At 38.7% G+C, this 20,213-nt stretch overlaps 1 protein-coding gene across 1 annotated transcript; it reads left to right on the top strand.

Annotated features, from left to right (window-relative positions):
• Positions 1 to 643: 643 nt before the first annotated feature.
• mrpl23 (mitochondrial ribosomal protein L23) lies at positions 644 to 19,961 on the top strand. The gene is made up of 5 exons (XM_084095056.1): positions 644 to 782; positions 1,561 to 1,683; positions 7,249 to 7,331; positions 11,010 to 11,083; positions 19,217 to 19,961. The coding sequence occupies exons 1-5, from the start codon at positions 766 to 768 to the stop codon at positions 19,379 to 19,381; spliced, it is 462 nt and encodes a 153-aa protein (XP_083951182.1). The 5' UTR covers positions 644 to 765; the 3' UTR covers positions 19,382 to 19,961.
• Positions 19,962 to 20,213: the final 252 nt, after the last annotated feature.

Raw genomic sequence — 20,213 nt, 5'->3', positions numbered from 1 at the left:
CATTAAACTTTAAAATCATGTATCTCGTAGCCCCCTCTGTTGGTGAAAAGAATCGCTACACGATTGCTCTCGTAAACCAGCATGTTGTTCGGGCTTGTTTGCAGTGTATTTGCTGGGTGTTTTGAACTTGCTGTAAAACGGGGACATTTCCGGGGACAGACAGACACCAAATATTTTTTATACACACCCATAATACTTTTAAATAAAAAGTAAATAAAAAACTCCAATAAACAATTAGATCATTTTGAAAGCATTTCTATAGAGATCTGGTGAAAGATATTACATGATTCTAACTGGAAATACATTCAATGTCCAAGGAAACTTTCATTATATGGCGGAAATAGAAATGTGACATGAAGAAACCAGAAGAAACAAGGCAGAGGACAGTTAAACGACGTCAAGATTACGTCACGACAATTAAATCAAAATAAAAGTTCTAACAGCAACCTTTTAAGGACATAAGGACATAATGGACATAAGGACATAATGGACATAAGAAAATATTCACATGAACTGACTTTTGTTCTTATTTTCATAACCACAATCCAATGTTTGAAGTAGATATTAAACGTGTATTTATTGTATACTCCACATTTGTGTATTTAACGAGAGCCTTGGACAACAGTGTGGATAACAGGGCTTTTATTTTGAACATGTTCAGACTCTTGTCCGCGCAGTTTTCACAGCAGTGCTCGAGGACCTTGAGCATATGAAAATAACATAACAAGCACATGTGATTGTAGACGTCTATAACATTTGCAGGACATGTCGAAACGGATACTGTAAGTGTTTTCAGTGTTTTATTTTATCTAATGATGTAAATCTAAGCTGATGTTTTGTTTATCTATATAAACAGTAACATTATAAAATGTGTACCTGTGTTTGTAGATCTAACGTTACAGTATACTTACACTAACGTTAATGCGAGCACTTATAAAAAGTGGCATATGTTATTAACATGTTTTGTGGCGTACACCATGATAATACCATGGTTTGGACGTGGTGCCACGACAATACCATGTTTTTGGACAATATCCCAGAATAATGCAATGAATGATATTTTGGACATGGTGAAAGAATAATTCTAGTTAATTGATAACAAGATAATGCTATATTCATAATACTAATAAAACATGTTTTTTTTAGCCACGGTACCATGAATTTAAGCTGTTTGGCTATGCCTGAGTACCATGTATTTGGTAATATGGCAATCATAGTACCATGGTAAATGTACCATTACCAAAAGTGATATATATATATATATTATATAGTATGTATGTATGTATGTATGTGTGTGTGTGTGTTTATGGAAAACATTTTTTAACCTGAAACTGCATAAACTTTGGAACTTTACCTGGAAAATTACTTTTCCCTTCCAAGAACTCGAATATTCTCCTATAGGTATTAACTTTGAAGCGCAGGACTCCTAAAAGTCATGTTTCAAAAATATACCATAGTTTTATCTTACCTTTTTGCAAGTACTATGGTAATACATTGGAAATATGAATAAATGGAATGGTAATTCAATTTCATGTCATTTCTCTTCTGCCATTTGTTCAGATACCCTTTATTCCAGCTGGGTAACCCACAGCTGAGAATATTTCGACCCACCTTCAACCTGACCCTGGTCAGACCAGGCAGAGAACAGCCACCTGATACCGTACAGTTTCGCATTCCTATGGAGTAAGTGTTTAATGCCATTTTCATCAACTAAACCAATTGTGTCACTGTTGTGTTATTAATTAGTTGATGCATTAAAGGGGTCATGAACTTTATATTTTATTATTATTATATTTTTTTTGTTTAGAATGATTTTGACATAAAAAATTGTCATAATTTAGAAATAAAAGGCTATTTTTCTACCCTGATTTTAGCCCTAGATTTAAACTCTCTGTTTGAAGGGGTGTGTCTGCTGTGAGACTTAAATAAACGCCCGCTATAATTGGCTAACATCTTTGCATATGAACTAAGTATTACATGTGGAACTCTCTCAGAAACTTTTACTACGTTTTTACTGTTACATCTTCGAGATTAACTAATCGTGAAAAGTGTTGATTATAGCGTAATATTTAGATCTACTCCCGTTGCATGAAAGGTTGCAGCGATAAGCATATATCTGATGACAGACATGAATGCAGTGATCTCGTCATTGCAACTCGATTTCTGCACTCTCACGAATGCTTTCATCATAACTAAAGGCTTCTTCACACCAAGAACCATAACTTAGTGTAAAGATAACGATAAAGTTAAAAAAAATCATTCTCAAAATAAAAGAATAGCAGAGTCCACACCATAGCTACAATGATAACTAGAGAAACGATATTGTTGGGATCACTTTCAGAAGGATTTTTTTCCAGCTGTTGAACGATAAAACACTGACAGCCAATCAAAGTCCATTCTAATTTAAGGCCTCGCGCATTTAAAATGGCAGATGACATTGCGGAGAAGTGAGGATACTTAAAATATATATATATGGAAAACAATTGGTCATGCCCTCTGAATAATTGGTGAGAAGTATTAACGGAGATGAGAATGAGATCATTATGTCAGACTAGCTAACAGTGTAACATAAAATTATCTCAGGTATCCAGCGCTAGTTTCGACAACATTGTCTTCTTACTTCCTTTGAAGTTGCAGTAAAAAAAACTAGGTGTTGTTTTTATTCTGCTACATTGACTTCATCAGCTAAATTCACTGTTAGATTAGATTTATTACGCTAGCTAGATTGACTCGACACATAGCATGCTGAGGACATCTACTGGTTAAAGCCATGTAAATGCAACAAGAACAGCAAACACATGTTGAAACCGCAACCGCGAGCTTAGAATAAACAGACCGTTATCGTTTGTAGGTGTGGACACAAATATAGTTATCTTTATAGTTAGCGTTCTTGGTGTGAACGGGGCTTAATTGTGCAAACATGATGTAAATAAGAGATTCATTGTGCAGTGTAACAGCGTCATTGATTATAATGGGAGTTTTTGCGAGAGTCCAGAGCTCCGTTACTGATAAACTTTCGCTGTGTGATTGACAGCTCCAGTGATTATAATAATATTTAATGCAAATAATAATGCAAACACTGCTTCTACGGGAAGCTGAAAGTGTCCGACTTTACGTCTCCATTTTCAGCTCCTCCCCGACTGCCCGATCGGTTACATCCAGCCGAAGTCGAAAGCACTTGTCAAATATGTCATAATGTTACAAAATCCGAAACGAGTCGTCTTCAGAGCTTGGTTTCAATAAAAGCTGTTTTTGGACTAACAAGGAAGTTTTGAGTTTGAAACTTACAGGATGAAACTTACTTTATGTCAAATGGTCAAGGAAAATTATATTTCTCAGTTCATGTCCCCTTTAATATTATGTAACAGAAATCCATATTTTACAATGATGCAGTTGCATTACGTTCCACTAGGTGGCAGACAAATCTCACAAATGTATTTCGTTCTGACACTGTAAATTGCAGAGTGGGTATCTTATTTTGCATGATGTTCACAAAGAATTGAAGCATCATAAGTGATGCTTAACTATAATTGCAGACCGGTTAGATGCAACGCAGCATTTCGTAACATAACCCGTGATGACGTTTCGGTGTGCGGTTGCATGGCCGATGATGCCTCGGTGCTTCCTGACACTCTCAGATTTGTTTACAGCTCTTTCATCCAACATCTCGTACCTTTATTGATGACGTTTGTTAAACGTCACTAAAAATCCAGCCGTAATTATTGCATTGCTGCGGTGTAATACGAAACAGGCAGTCAGACTGTTAATAATGGGTCTAATCGGAGTCCACAGAAGAAAAGAGGACAAAGTCTGCTTTGTTTTCTGTAGAACCTCAGGGCGTACATCTAAGGCAGTGACGGTGGAGGCTTGTTCCTCGGTTATTATTCCGCCAGTATGTGTTCCAAACCACACACGTTTGTAATTGGGGCTATATGTTATCACTTGCGCAAGTGCTAAGGGGAAGTTTTTTTATTTTTTTATTTACCTGCTCTTACTCCTTTGTTTTTCCAGACTGTTTTGTGATCTTAAGTGTCTTAATCTGCACCAGGCATCCTTGTCACCTGAATCGAACCTTTTTTTTTTTTGCCATTGCAATCAAAGGAAGAGTTGTTGTTTTTTCTTCTTGTTTTGTAGCCACTGTTGCCTCGCTGGACATCAAGAACTGTTTTGTCTCCTGTAGAGCTGCTTTTGACACAGTCCCATCGCAAACAGTATGAAAGTAGACAAAGCAACAGAGATATCATTAAAACATTAAACCTCTTCACTTTCTACTTTTCAAAGATACCCTCCACTTTGGCAAGGAGTTGTTTTGCTTGAAACCAACCTGGTTTGCATAGTGATTATCAGAGCCAAAGAATTTCAAAGCGCTTGTTTTTGTGAAAGAGGGCCTCTTTACAAAGTGTTTGTACTTGCTGGATTTGTTTAACCTCGTTTATTTACCATCCTATGTGCCTTTTTAAGTATTTGATCCATCATCAACATTTGATCTTTCATCTTTTTATTTACATTTGCTTTTAAGTAATTTAATTTTAATGATCTTTTCTTAGTTCATTAAAGCTATTTGTTCACTCTCTCGCCGCCTTTATAGTCCCAGTGGTGTGAATGTAACCTAGAGGTCATGGGCTAACAAAAGATCCCCCTTTTTTTGGATTTCCTCAAAATTTGGAGTGTTTTGACCCGCTACCTCTGAGTCACCTACTTGGAAAGCCTTGGAATTGGGCGGTGTGAGTGCACATGTTTAGGGATGAGCGTGGACTGTTTATGTGTGAAGGGTGGGGCGCAGCTCAAACTCACAGTAGGAGGAGAGGATTGAACAACAAGGAGGTCTCTATCTTTATAAGACGTCAGTGCTTACAAAAGATAAGCCACACAAGGCACAAGACACTTTACATCTGCTGAAGGTCATCGTTGCCCAGTGCTTCATTTAATTGATTCTGTGGAGTGGAACCTATAAACCTCATTCAAATTTAAAAGTTTACAGAATAAATTAAGTGGTTATTAAATGGTTATTAAATCTATAATTGAATGGCATGTCACTCTTCACAATTTTGTATTTATATGAGTGATTCTTTAAAAAATGTTTGGTCTGTCGGTCCCCTCTGGCCAATATATGTAAGAATAGTAATTTTATATACTGTATATAATATAATAAAACACAGTTATGATTTAATCAATCATTACATTTTCTTCAACTCACTAGCTACATTTACATGGACACTTATAATCGGATTGACGGCTCATTCGGACTAAAAAACCTTCATGTAAACACCATAATCAATCCGATTGAGCTCGATCCGAATGAAATTTCGATCGGATTGAAAGGGGTGGTTTATTCCTTTTGTAATCCGATCGAGAGAACATGTAAACACTTGATCGGATTGAAATTCGAAACTGAAAGGACTGCGCATGTGCAATGACGTTAAATAGCGTAATGACGTCTGACGCGCGGAACGAGCTGTTCTTTCTGTTGAATAAAGTGTCATATTAATAAGTTTCCCGTCATTCTAAAATTCTCATTTCACTCGCGCTTCTGTGAAGTGAAGCAGGACAACGTCCCACCAGTCCTTGTTTTGGATTCTCATCCACAGACGACTGGTTTTGGCCGCGGGCAGGGGCATTTTTACTGGGGGATCAATAAGCAGCACAGCAAAACGGTTAATATGCTCTAAATTATGACCAGAGATGAAGTAATATTACGTCTGCTGTTTAAAACAAATAAAGAACCAATAGAGGAGAATATTTATGCGCGAAAAGCGGGAAACTCTGTATATTCGTGCAGTGTGCGCATGTCAAAACATCAGATCCGATTTGAAACTTGTGACATATAAACGCGCACATCAACCCGATTACTTTATTTATCATTCATGTAAACACCTTTTTCGGATTCATCAATCGTATTGATTTCATTCCGATTGTGTCCACGTAAACGTAGCTACTGTCCCCCTGCAGTTCCCCATGAACCCTCAGGGGTTCGCAAACCCTTCTCTGTATGATAGATGAAGTGAACGATTACACGTAATTATCAAGGAAAAAAGAAAATATGTTGCACGCCAAACTTGAACCTAGGTTTCCCATTTAAGCACCAAGGCTCAATGTGGGATTTTTTCCTAAAAGATTAACTTTTTGAGATACGGCCTAGTGGTTTGAATACATTTTCCAGACACATTGAGCTGCGCTGCTCATGTTGGAGATGTGGGGTTGATTCCAGGCGGCATCATGTCCCAATCCTCCTCAAACTGCTTAAAAAAAAGATTGATGCAGAACTCAGTCATTAACTCATCTAACTCCTTCACATTAACCGTAGGCTTTAATTCGCTCCAGCCCTATACAGCAATAGAAGTAAACAGGGAAGCAAAGGTCCTTCCTGTTGGCAGAGTGGTCAAGGTCACCAGGGGGGCAAAATCGAAAAAGATCTCGAATTCTCCTCTCCAAAATCTTAGAGAGCACTTAGGTCTACTAACTATTCATCTCACTATATGGCTCGAGTGCTCTGCTTTCTAGGAATCGCCTCTCTGTAACTTTCACACAGACAAATGTGCGCTTGTGCGCTTCTCCTCTCTCACATAAATTACGTGGCCAAAACTCCACTCCACTTCATTGAAATCTGGGCATCACACTCTGGTGCTGAGATGTGTGTTTGATACTCTTTCCGAAGGAGCATCTGTTTGTTGGGTTTCTTGGAAACCCTCTCCTTAAAAAAAAATTGAATGAATCTGTGCTTATTATTTGGACTGACGTGTGGACAAACATCCTTGTTTTTCAAAGCAGTTCAGTATGTTCTTGCCTGTTAGCTCCAGCGTCATATTTTCTGAATGGTTCTTGTCGGGGTCTTCTGTAACCGAACGCATAATGATACAATTTTGTTTTGTTTATTCACGAAATGAAAGCATGTCACAAAATGCTTTTCACGTCATTTTAGTCCCCAGAAAACAGAATGTTTCAAACTTAAACTAGGGCTTCTCATCCTTGAAGGTCACAGGAGTCCTTAACATTCATTAAAATAAAACATTCAAAGTTAGGGGTTCTCAAGCTTGTGGTCACCAGAGATGCAGCGGTGGGGTGGGGTCACGGGAAATTTGTAACTTTTAAAGATGGATTGTGAACCAAAAAAGGTTGTGAATTTCTGTCTTAAATGCTTCCATATGACGTACATTCTAGGGTTGAACTTTAGAAAGCCATATAGTTTCATATTTTGTTCTCTTGCTCCATGGCAACTCTAAATCTCTATCCATTTCAATTTTCTTCCAGAATGACCAAGTTTGATGTCAGAAATTATCTAGAGAAGATCTACAGCGTTCCTGTTGCAGCTGTACGCACAAGGATCCAATACTGTGAGTAAATCTTTGTTTATCATTATATTTGATTAAGAATTTGACTAAGGATCTTTTAAAGCAAGATGACAGATATCTGCAGTTTCGCATTTTATCCCATCTTTATATGAGCAGACATTTACAAGCAAACCATTTCTTACGGATATTTTGAAAAGCTTTGAACGGTGTAACTGTGGCACTATAACACAAAAACGGTGTATATTTTTTTTATTTTTTTTAATGAAAATATATTTCCTCTTTAATTTGGAAACACCATCAGCAACATTTTAGATTGCACAACTTTAAATTGAAAAGACGCACTTACAATTGTGTCACGTCTCAAGTCATTTGACAAGTCATTTGTCTTGCTCCACAATAGTTAAATTTTTAAGACAGCTTGATGAATAAAAAACAAAAAGCATCAAGACCCCTGGATTCTGTTCCGTTCTCCAGTGTGTTCCAGCCAGCTGTTTTCGAATGCAAGAGCATGTCCTTTTAGCACCCTCTCACTCTTTTTTACACTTCTGCTCTCTTTTTGTTGTCTACTTGCTTAACAACGCATGCTGAACTCAGCTGATAGCGTAAATACAACAGTGATGGATCCGTCAACTAGTCTTAACCTTATGAAGACTCACCAATGTTGTGTGTTTGTCACTTGTTTAGGTCGGTCACCTAGAAATAGGTGATGCACATGTTAGTCAATGAGAACAATCAATACTGACAAGATGTTTTGGAGATAATTGACAGCATTTGAATTATTTGTATAAACATACGGCTAATTCAGTGAACTGTGTTTGGGATAAAATGTGAGACACTGAGGGAGGGAAGGAGGGAGGGAGAGGGAAAGAAAAGAAGGAGTGGTTTGCGTGATTCCACACACAGCTGCTTATATCTCCGTCCATTGCTGTAGCGGTCTGATCAACAGTTGTCCTAGGATGCCCTGCCCTGTTTATTTCTTCACAAAGTGAGCCAGAAGTGTTACACAACCTGTGTGTGTGTGTGTGTTTATTTATTTTTCTATTACAATCCTGATTACTGCAGTAGTTCAACCAAAAATTAAACTTTAGTTATTCACCTTCATGCCATTCCAAAGACAGTAATGGAATTACCAGCTCAACAAGGACGTGCACGTTTTTTACAAGTTGAAATCTCAAGTTGAAGTTGTAATTAATTGAACGCACCTTTAAATTTCAAGACAGCATTAAAATGCATTTAGGAAATCTATTTCCTAAATGCATGTTAGTGATCTTATTGTGAACAATTCCTTTTTGCATAGGTTTCATTTAAATTTTTGACCTCATAATTTTTTGGTCATAATTCGATATTTCAGTGAAATGTCAGACTTCCAGTGATGTATTCTGGACTGCAATCATTTAGTTTGCATAAACCTCATTGCTTACATACATTACAAGCTCACATTCAGATCGGCCTCCATCCGAACAAGTCTATAGACACAATAATTCTCCCTCCACCCATCTTTTGATATATATTTTTTTAATTGAATGTACATTACATACAGAAGATCTGTCACTACTTCCGTTTCAACGTGAAGTCACTATTAACTGTTATTGTTTTTCCTTAAATATATTGGGTTTTATCGATTTAATTGATAAAAGAAGTAATTTTACATGACATTACACATTTATTAGGCATAATAGATGTAAGATCATACATTTTTTGAGCCTTTTCTTTTCAGTGAACTGGTTGATCTGGTTTTCAAACTGGACTAATTCATGAATCTGAGTTCTGAACTCAGTGACTCAATGATCCGCTCGCAAGTTAACAGCCTACTGAGAGGAAACTTCAGAATTTATGTCTGTTCCTCGCACGAAAATAATGTATGACTTGAGAACTTAGAATATAACGCATAAGTTGCATTGATCAGTTTTCATGGAGTTTTGTGTTTGGAGTTTAACATCTGTGGACACTATGAGCTGTTATTGTATGGAAAAGATACAGTTTGCTTCGAGTTTTTCAAAATCTAAATTTTTTGTTCCACATAAGAAAGTACGTCTTGGGTTTGGAACGACATGAGATAATAACATACTTTTAAAAGTTGAACTATTCCTTCAAAGCATAAATGTTATGTTAATATATCAAACAATAATGCCAACGGGTAAGTAAATAATGCAGGGGTTATTAAAGGCTTTACCGTCTGGTTAACGCAGAGGGAACCACTTTTACGAGCTGCCAGTTGGGTTTACGCCACTGTGATTTTTCCGTGCGGTTTCCACGCCAACGCTGGATAGGGCCAGTAAGCAAAGTGGCCATTTTTACAGCCACAATGTAAAAGCTGAAAAAAAATGCAGAACACCCATTAGGTGAAATAGACCACGTCAGAGAAGGTGTCCCGCTCTGCGTCATGTGTTCCACTTCGCTGATGGTTTAAAGGATGTGGAGAAAAGGGGGGCGCGGGTGGAACCCCCGGGCTCAAGGCATCTATTCTTTTTCCTACTGAGTATTTTGGAAAGGGGTTTCTATAACTACCCCTCAGGCCTGGGATTTGTAACATAATAGTAGCCAGCCAACACACAACCTCAAAAGAGAGCTTGATTGAATATTTATTTATACTATATAATGTTGGGTGGGAGTACTGGAATGGAAACAGGGTTCGCATACATGAACAAAAGCGCTTCTCACCTGTTTTGTGGGTTGACCGTTGAGTTGACCCTAAATGGAGGGAGTGTTTGTGTGTTTAGGGTTTCCTTGTACTAGTAAAGGAAGACTGCCAATTATTTCTGTGATGTATAAGAAAACTCGTCACACAAGCCGCCATTGAAACTTTTAACTTGAGAACGTTTTTAAAGACTGATTTCACCCCGACATTTTTACATTATTTTATTCTCTTGTAATTTCATACTTTTTAGTATTGCAGAACTTCCCACTGTGGAAGACGTAAGAACAATCTTTTTCATACAACAGCAGTTCCTAGTAGCTATTAAGATCCAAAATTGACTGTCAGTGAATTAGTGAATATTCACTTACATTTTGGCCTGTTTCCCATACAAAGCTATTGTAGGGGTTCAGGAGACCTGAGATGTAGCACTCAAGTTCTATGAACCACTGTTAAATTACATTTTGGTGTTAACAGATGTGGTCTCTATGAAGTTGTAGTATGAAAAAGAGCTAAGAACTATTCCTTTAAACTCTTTAAACTTTCAAACTTGCGTTTTGAATCAAATATCATGCTTTAGTATCTCACTTTTTCCAGTGTCCACCGAATTTATCCTGTTATGAGTTTTAATTATTTAATCCTTATGTCCTCTGTGTATGCTTTTGTTTTCTTGAAAGTGCTCTGATTTATTTGCACTTCTTGACATCTTTCTCTGGGTTTTGTGTGTATTAACCTGGGAAAAGGTTCACATGCATTTCACAGTTAACAGGACTGAAGACATGGGCTTCTTATAAAACCAACCCCTGTAACCCTAAAAGTCACATAATGGATATCTGAGCTGCTGTGCATAACATAACATGTTAAACAAAAATACATTTTAGACGAGTAGTTTTCATTAACGGTATTTATGTATGTGATTTGTGCCTCATCTAGTGCCACCAAATCTAAGTGCAAAAAAGATTTATTTTTAAATATAAAATGCTAAATTAAATTTGTATTATGGTATTAATTGGTGCAATTGTTAATTATTGATGTAATAATCTTTTAACTAAATGTTAATCACTTCCGTTTTTTCTCCTACCAAGGTTCAAACAAGAAAAGAAACCACTTAAACCAGCGGGTGAAGAGGCCAGATTACAAAGTGGCATACGTTCAACTGGTGAGTGTTGTCTTGTTTGGGCCCACACTTGAAGGGGTCTGACATGCATTGTGAAAGTTCCTGTCTGTTCTTGTGGTCCCTTCTGGCTATCTTGATTTTCATTAGCACAGGACAATTCAAAGTGAAGGACGTCAACTGTAAAATAATCTTTTAACACTTTTTTTTTTAATTAGAGGTGCCTGGTTCAGATGCATTTTTTTTAGTTGAAGTTATTAAACAAAACAAGACTCCCTTGAGAAATGGGATGCTTGGGCATTTGAGTCCCAGTTTTTTGTTTCTTCTCCTTCTTGTTTTGAGGGCCTGTCACAGCTTATGTTCCCTCAAAAAAAAAAAAAGCCTGAGGCACAGGTACTCTTTGATGCGAAACCCTCACCTCAAAGTCCCAGCACTGCTTGTTTAGCTTCTGTCTCTCCCACACATTATTCCCTGCCCTCCTGAGAAAGATGTTAGTTCGGGTTCTGGCTTTGGCCAAGAAGGCAAAAGGTCGTCTTTGGTTACATGCCAGATTTTATGCAGGAATTATAGTACAGAGAGTTAAGTTCTCAGAGAGCTATGGTTATTGTTATGGGTGGATGGGAGAGTTGTTTCTTGGGGCATCAGAACGTTAACGTTGGTCGCAATCCAGTGGCGAACCACACTGCTGGGTTCACACCTGCATTTGGGCTGAGCCCTGGGCTGTTGATACCGAGTGTGTTTGAAGTATGCCGGCGTGAAAATACTTTAATCTGATCTTCTTTGATTCATTCGCGAAAACTGCTTTTGTTTCCTTATGGTTTTTAGTTTGTGAGAGAAGAATTAGATTGTTTGTACTTGTGCTGTTGTTTTTTAGCCATCAATCAAGGCAGGGATAAATAATTAAAGTTGTCAAAACAGAGCGGCTTGTAATGGGATACAAAACTGAAATGCAAATTAATATTTAAAGGTGAACTTCCTCTTGACAAGAGTTGAATGACTTCCTGTGTGGCTTTGCGCTGTCAGTTCAACCTTCTCATAAACCCAGTAAGGGACTTGGATCCGGAGAATTACTGCATCCTGTTCCTAACATTTGTCTTCTTTCAGATACAGTGCCATATTTGCTTAAACATTTGAGGAGAGAATCACTTCCTTGTTGTTCAGTCTTTCAGAAAGTCATGCTTATTTATGTGTGAATAACATGCAAGCTAAAAAATCTCAGACTGTGGCAAAAAAAACACTGATATGAAACCAAATTTCCGGCCTTTTTCTTTTCCTCCAGCAGGTCTGCAAAGAGAAAAAAACACTGCCCAAGAAAAGCCCTCCTCTCTATTCAGTGCTGGGTAAAAACAAGATTGTTCCTAATTGACACCACATGTGGGGGAGTGTTCTGTGGTTGGATACCCTCAATGGTTCCCCCGCCGGCCCATCCCCCAATACACTACATCAGCTAATATTCCAGAGGCAATACGGCGAAGAACTCTCTCTACAACTCCCCTTTCTCTGAACCCCCAGATTTTACAAACTCCAGGCTCGCAGAAAAAGTTGTGTGTTAGTACGGTTCCTTGACGGCCACTCTCTCATCAGACCTCCCCACAGTGGGGAGGAGTGTGAAGGAGAGAGAGTTCATCAAGGAGGTTGAGAGAGTTGCGGATGGAGTCAACACATAAAGCGAGGTGAGTGAGGGCACCGTGGAGTCGTGCCAGAACAGGGAGGTCCAGACAGGGGTCAGGGAAATCTTAAGCAACATAAAATCTTGAGACAATATCAAAGCTTTGCATACGACCGCTTTGCAAGCAACGCTCTAGTTAGATGCAATGATATCCTGTGCTTCTCTTTGCAAGGCCGTGACCTGTTTGGTCCCAGTATAAAGGTTCTGTTTGTTGATGTCAAATGTCTGTAGTTTTCCTGGCTGGCTGGTATAATGGACATAACAATTTATTGTATTGACGCACCCAATCAGAATCACATGCCCCCTGAACAGAAGTTTTCACTGATCTATACTGTGGTATACATTTTCAGACTTCTGACATTTTCGTTCATCGTTGAAACACAGCAAAGTTTTTGTGGGAGCACTCAAGTTTGCCCGTTTGTTGACAGCAACAGTTTATATTCATCCCCCCTGCTTTTTCCACAAGGGTCTTGTTGCAAGCATCAGTGTTTGGCAAGACAAGGCAACTGTTGTTGGTACTAATGGATGTTTGTTGTTGTTTGAGAGCTTGTTGCTGAGTCGTTATTTTTTCGCGCCGTGTTTCGGTCTAGATCAGCTGGTAGCCAGGCTACCTTTCAGATCGGATCGCAATGTTCCACCTGAACTTGTGAGCACACTCTGCTCAATTACCACTGAACAAAACTGACTGAAACTCAACCTTGCTAAGGCATACTATTATTTTTCTATTCAAATGGGTTCCTTCCTGTTACACACATCTCCCCCACCAAATACCCTGCACAAATTAACACCCTTGCAATTTTTGCTGTTTTGAGTTTTGAAGGCTTGAAAAGTTCACATTGTGATCGTATCAACACTAGATGGCAACGTTTGGCTTCAGCGGTGTTGATTGTAGGACCCTACAAAGTTGCTGTCATGTGTTCCTTGCAGTTTCAGAGTGCTGTAAGTCAAAGTAATTAAAGAAGAAAACTGACATGTCTATAAGTAATTCACATGTTGCATGCCTTCAAACATGTTTTGAAGTATTGATTTCTCAAACAATGTGAGTCAGGTTTATAATTGTAGAATAGAAGAGGTAAGTTTGTCATTTAGAGAAGGTACAAGGTAAGTTTATCATTGTACTGTAGAATAGAACAGATACAAGGAAAGCTTATCATTGTAGCAAATGTATAAGGTAAGTTTGTCATTGTAGAATAAAAAAGGTACAAGGTAAGTGTGATTATTGAACAGAAAAGTATGAGGTACGTTTAATATTGTACAACGAAAAAGGTGTGATTTGTACGTTTAATATTGTACAACGAAAAAGGTGTGATTTATACGTTTGTTATTGTAGAATAGAAAAGATCATCGTAAAATAGAAAAGATAAAATGTTTTATGGCATTTATTTCAATGGTGGATATAAAACATTCCATTTATCATTTGAATTGGGTGTGTATGTAGGTAGGGCATTTTTAGGAAGAATTGTCTATTTTACTACCATTTTTATTTACAAATGTACAGTATTTCATCGACCACAAGGACTTTCATAAGGCTGTGTTCGGATGAAAGAAACACAGCATGAATAATGGAAAGGCCAGCGGGGTCTCTGGCATCCTGTTTGAAGAAAACACACACACACACACTCAGCTCCCCAGTGTATGTCAACTACGAGACAGCCTCTGTGAGTGCCAGCAGACGCAAAGCAAAAGAGATGATATTGAAGTCCCTCCCTCCACCTCCACTCCATGTCCTTTATAAGTTGTGTGCTGTGTGTTTCTTGCATTTCCTTCAAACTGACTGCTCTGATTGTACCTGACCTTTTACCACCCCATTACTGTTTTTATCTCTCTCAAAATGTCCAGGCACCACCCAGCTTTATTTCAGTAAAATTTTCAAAATAAATTCCTCAGATACTAGCAATGCCTTTCCTGTTATGGTACCACCCCCTCAATTTCCCTGCTACTTCTATCTCTGTTTCTGACTTTCCCTTTCCCACTCTATTTTCTTTTGTGTATTGTGTACACCAGAGATTTAGGGAGAGGTTCAGGACTCTGTGTGCGAATGTAGGGTTTATCTTTGATTGCTGTTGACAGGGTCCAATATCCTCGAGAACCAAAAAATAGCCAGGACTTGGGCAAGTCTGAACAAGTCGATTGGTCACAACTGTCATCACTGCGATCATGGAATGAGTGACTCAGTGGCTTAAAATGACATACGGGCTGATACCACTCTGAATGGAGACTTTGCCGCCCCTTACTTTAGACTGACCACTTGGCTTGACTGTAATGATTTAACAAGCCAGAGTATGTGCCAGCCGATTGTCTACGCCAATGTGTATGAGAAACAGTTCCCGAGTTGCAGTGGAAACATGCTTCTGTTTTACAGTAAGGGTACAAAAACGTCTGGCTTATAGCTGTCCTCATTGAGGAAATATGTTTTGTTTAATTTTTCCCTGCACACACTTTTCCTTGGCGTTGAAGATTCATTAGAGTGGTTTTGGGAACAAAGGCTCTGGACCCCCACATATGTTTGGCAGGGTAGCTGTGTCTTGGCATGGGGAACGCATTGCATGAATCATGTTCTCTACTGCTGTGGCCGGTCAGGTTTTGACAGCTGGGCCACTGTATCCATGCCCAAAGGAAGTGTTTATGCACAAACGATGGTCCTCTGCTGGGAGGCAGTCAAGGCGTCAAGAGTGAAGCAGGGCAGACAGACAGACTGGCAATGGACCAGCTGGGCCTCAGATGGGCCATATCCTTCATTCTCTCTGAAATGCTTTACATTAGTGCTATTGGTCCATGCTGTTTTCATAGAGGGAGCAACAACTTTGGGGACAAAAGCTGACCAGTACTCTTTGTGTAATAAACTTGCCTTATTCATCCCATTCCATACCTGTAGAAGTCATAGTCTTCAGTTTCCAAGACAAATAATTGCTTATTTGTTTCGGTATGACTTTTTTTTAACGTTACATTTACAAATTTGGCGGATGGTTTTATCCAAAGCAACTTACATTAAAGGTGTACTTTTTTATTATTATTATTATTATTTTTTTATTATGCATGTGTTCCCTGTGAATCAAATATATGATTTTGGTGTTTCTCCAACATAATATACAATGCAAATTCAGATCAAATATAAAATGCTAGAATTGTCCCAAATAGTCTATACTGTTTTTATGTTTTTTGGATTGCACATAGGCTGCATTCCACTTAAACACAATCATACTTTTACATAAACAAACCCATCCACATAGCATTTTGTTGGTCACTGTGGTTTAAGGTCACACCAAATTTGCCAGTTTATTGGGATGGAGTAGAGGTCAAGCACTCATTGAGAACATCTGACTCTTCCCTTGTGGTCTGGGAGTTTTCCATTTGTTTGTCTCAACCTGGGTCTTCGCTACTGAGACTATCCTTGGAATTTCTGTCTAGCCATATAACTGCCCTGAACTTACCACTGTGATTTGCAAAAACCATTAAAGCTGCAAATCTTTTTATCAGGAGCCTGTCCCCACTGTCCCACCATTGTTGTCTCTTTTGGCTCGATTCACGCTCATTTTTTATGTATAGTGTGTGTCAGGACCAAGAGATATGAAGTATCTTAGAACAGCCAAATATCTGTGGTTAGTGAGTATTGGTTGTCAGCTAAGACTGTAGACTTAGAGGAAGTAGCAGTGTGGCCCACCCAGTGAGACTGGCAAAGAGAGCTGTTTACAAGCATCTCCATACATTTCCTGCTCCCCTGTATGGTAATGAACTTGTTAATAGACTTCCAACATTACGCAAATATCCCCTCGTCATTAAACATCATGAAAATGCAGTCACATACTTAGAACAGATTTACAAATTTTTTCTGGCATTAACTCCTTGGTGCAAAATAAATCACAATTGTCATAGTTTCATTCTTGCAGCTGCGATTGGCCAAAGAGAAATGGATATAAACATGAGAAGAAAAATGAATGTCTCTGAGGAGGTATCAGCATACGCCCAGGTCTTGATACCAGTCTGGCAGAAGGATTTTGCTAATGAACTTGATAGTACATTTGAGTATTACAAACTTTTAGTTGATATTCCCTAACCAGTTCATTCTCTTTTATTGTGCTTGCAGTTTTTTTTTCTAGAGATAACTTGTTAATTTTCTTCTCCCCTCATCTATGGGAATATGAAGAAGACACATTTTGGAAAGCCTGCTTGTAAATTGGAGCTTCTGCTTCTGTCTAATAGTTCAGCAATCATTGTCAAAGAGCAAACAGTGGAGATAAGGCAGTGACTAAAGAGGAGAGGGTGGTGCTTTATGTACGGAAACCCCATCTACTGCTAATCCTTTCAGACTGGCCCAAGTCATGCCAGCTGTTCCTGTTTGACTGATCGTGGAAGTGATTGTGGGATGTGAGTCACTAGAGTTCACCAAGAGTACTAGTGTTAGGGTGGTTACTTAAAGAATCTTTAAAGTTGGGCCATTAAAGTTGAAGTGTGTGATTTTTGTGACACTATCAACACCAAATGTAATTGCCAAAATAGGGACTGCTTGCAAAGAGGTTCTCTGAACACTCCCCTTACACCTTTGGTTGTCATATTTATTTATTTTTTTATATATACATACATTTTTACAATTGTGAGTTGTGCCTGCCCGTATAAAATGTGCCACCACAGTGTTGGCTAACAACCTTCCCAACATTTTCTGTACTCAGTGGTTCGTAAGGTGTTCTGGGACAGGATGATTGCTTGGATGTTGCTAGATCATTGCAATGGTGTTCTCAGTAATTGCTAGGGCATTATTAGGTGGTTGCTCACAGGCCCAAGCCCAACCCCAAGTTTATATGATATTTTAGTCCAATAAATATTGTGAGTCCAATTTCTTTAAGCAATAACACACCTGTCTTCACAAACCATGGTGCAAAAGATTAAAATGATACATTAATTCATTGTTTCCTGTTCTTTTTTTACATGTTGACACTGCTGTTTTTCTACTTTTAACTCCTAATATAATAAGAAACTTATCTTGCTCACAGGGGCTCATCAGGCATAGACATGCTTTCTGTTAAGCCACTGAATGTACAGGTTATGGTGTACATTTAGGGCCTGAATTATTGAGGGATAGGGGGAGGTAGGGTTAGTATAACAGACAGATTTTGGGTTGAACCCAACAACAACATTTTTGTTCCATGCTTTATTCTTCCTTTTTCCTAAAACTTTTTTTTTTTTTTTTTACACATTGGGGTTGGGGGCATGTCAGTGCCCAATCGATTCTTCCAGCACTTTTCAGGATAATATATTACATGACTATATGTCCACATTTCCATAATATTACACAATAAACATGAATATTCAACACTTACATTTGAAATGGTAATATTAATGCTGTTCTCTTTGTTAAATCAAACTGTGAAAGTGCTTGAGAAAAGAGTTTGTACACAACATGCTGGTCCATAAGGCACTTTTTAAAGGTACATTAATGTTTTGTTGATCTGAATATGTTGAACAATCATGTGGTGACTTGTTTTTGTTAATCAGCCCTCTGTCAGGGCTAGAACATCCAAACTTTTGAACTCCACTCTTGGATTGTCATGCGAACGGGTCCCCTTGCCAGTCTTCAGTCACAGTGTTTTTTCAAGGAGAGTTTACTACAGGTGAAGGAACAGACATTTTTGGCATCCATTTTAGTACTCTTGTTACTAAGGCCCTGTTTTTAATAGGTTTGGTTCTTGTACTTTCATTTGGCTGGACTCTGTGTTTATAGTGTGGGGTTTTGCATTTCTAGTTGGTAGGGATTGAGCACCACTGCAGAGTCTTGGAGGCCAAGCTGTTGATTTTAGTTGGTTCACTTGTTGACATTTGACCCCCCCCCCCCCCCCCCCCCCACTATTCTTTGGTCATTTTGCACACTTAAAAAAAACTGGCCAAAATAATAGATCATCTCAATAGAAGAATTTGTTTCAGAAAGGCACTGCTTTTCATTCACAACTCACTGCAATCCCTGTTTACTCCTGCTGTTGCCGCACCTTGTTTTATCTTTGGAACAGCATTAATGATTTCTGGTATGGAGTGGCATGTCTTCCAGGTCTGGTATGATTGGTGGCACCAGCACATTATCTTTCTGCTGTCATATACGATACTATGCCCCCTTCCTGTCTTTACAATAAAATTGACATTTATTCTTTAAGGACCAGGCCCCTGAGATATGGTGATGGTGATTGTTTTTGGAGTATTTCAGGGCCAGTGTTGGAAAGCAGAGCTCCGGAAAAGCCACACTCTTCTGTCCAGTACAGAGAAATTGATGAACAATTTATTTTCCTGTCTTCGTACATCATAGTCAAGCAATCCCCCCCTCAACACACCTCCTACCCACTTAATGTAAATTTCCTTCCCTTCCCCCGACACATGGACATTGGAGCTGAAGTAGCCAATTAAAAAAAATCAGGGACATCAGTGACATTAAACCTGTTGTGAACCTATGTTTATGACAAACAGAATGTTCCTGACAGACATGTAATCTTCCTTTAAACCTTTAACAATTCCTGTGTTTCCTGCAGGCTCAGCAGCAAACCTTCCAGTTCCCAGATATCTTTCCCGAGAAGGATAAGAAGAATGAGGAGGGCTCTGTTGAGGAGATGCAGGAGAAGTTCATGGAGGACGAGCGTCAGAGGCAGAAACCAGATCCCAGAAGAGGAGGAGTTACTGAATGGTTTGGCCTCTAGACAGACAAGTGTTGAATGAAGAATGACTTCAGAGAGGCAACAGCTGAATGAAGAATGTGGTGTATTGTAGATTATGTATTTGTGCAGGAAGAGCCATTTACAGTGATCTGACTAATGTCTATAGAGGGCCGTTTGCAGTGATCTGATCTGACTTGATGGAAAGTCAGACTGCCTGAGAGAAGGCTTGGAAACCCATTACTCCAATAGAATCATGTGCTCTGTCAGAAAATACTAAAGTCTACAAAGCATACGATCACTTCTGAGCATCTGCCTTGTCATGAAAGTCAGGTTATGTTCTCCTCCCACAGGTCTCAGAAACTTGCTTGAACTAAGATATTCCTTGCAAAGTTCTTGAGCATACACTTCCTTTTGTTTAAAGTTTATCCAATTTTTTTTTTCCTTTTCCCCTTGTGGATCTTCAAGACAGTTCATGAACTAGTTGCGGTAAAATTGTCAATCTAATGAAGTGACTCCAGTTCTTCATGCAAAATCATACTGTTAATGTTGTTCCTGATGCTTTTTTAAAAAAAAACAAAAAAACCCCTGCATACTTCAATTCCAATAAAACAGTACAACATGATTTGTTTTTGTGTTTTCTTCAACCCTGTTGTCTCTGGAGTTAGGTATTCCCCACAGATGTGTTGGATAACCGCGTGCCAGTTTTCATACCAGAGAGGCTTACCTCACTCAGCCAACCTGGTGTTCGCCAGGGAGAATGTCAATATTGATAACATTTGCCCACTGTTTTGTACTTGTAGTCAAGTACCCCCTGCACTGCAATAAAGAATTTTGATTTAAGGCAAAACAATTCCTTGTAAGGGAGCAGCTGGAC

This window comes from Abramis brama, assembly GCF_963993115.1.
Source record: "Abramis brama genome assembly, chromosome: 20".
NCBI classification, from domain to species: domain Eukaryota; kingdom Metazoa; phylum Chordata; class Actinopteri; order Cypriniformes; family Leuciscidae; genus Abramis; species Abramis brama.
Note: the sequence above shows the minus strand (reverse complement) of the source record. Positions and strands in the feature narration are given on the sequence as shown.

Excerpts from the sequence above, each read along its gene's own strand:
- mrpl23 (XM_084095056.1), top strand. Across the intron at positions 7,332-11,009 it reads ACGCACAAGGATCCAATACT|GTTCAAACAAGAAAAGAAAC; the intron begins GTGAGTAAATCT and ends TCTCCTACCAAG. Across the intron at positions 11,084-19,216 it reads AAGTGGCATACGTTCAACTG|GCTCAGCAGCAAACCTTCCA; the intron begins GTGAGTGTTGTC and ends TGTTTCCTGCAG.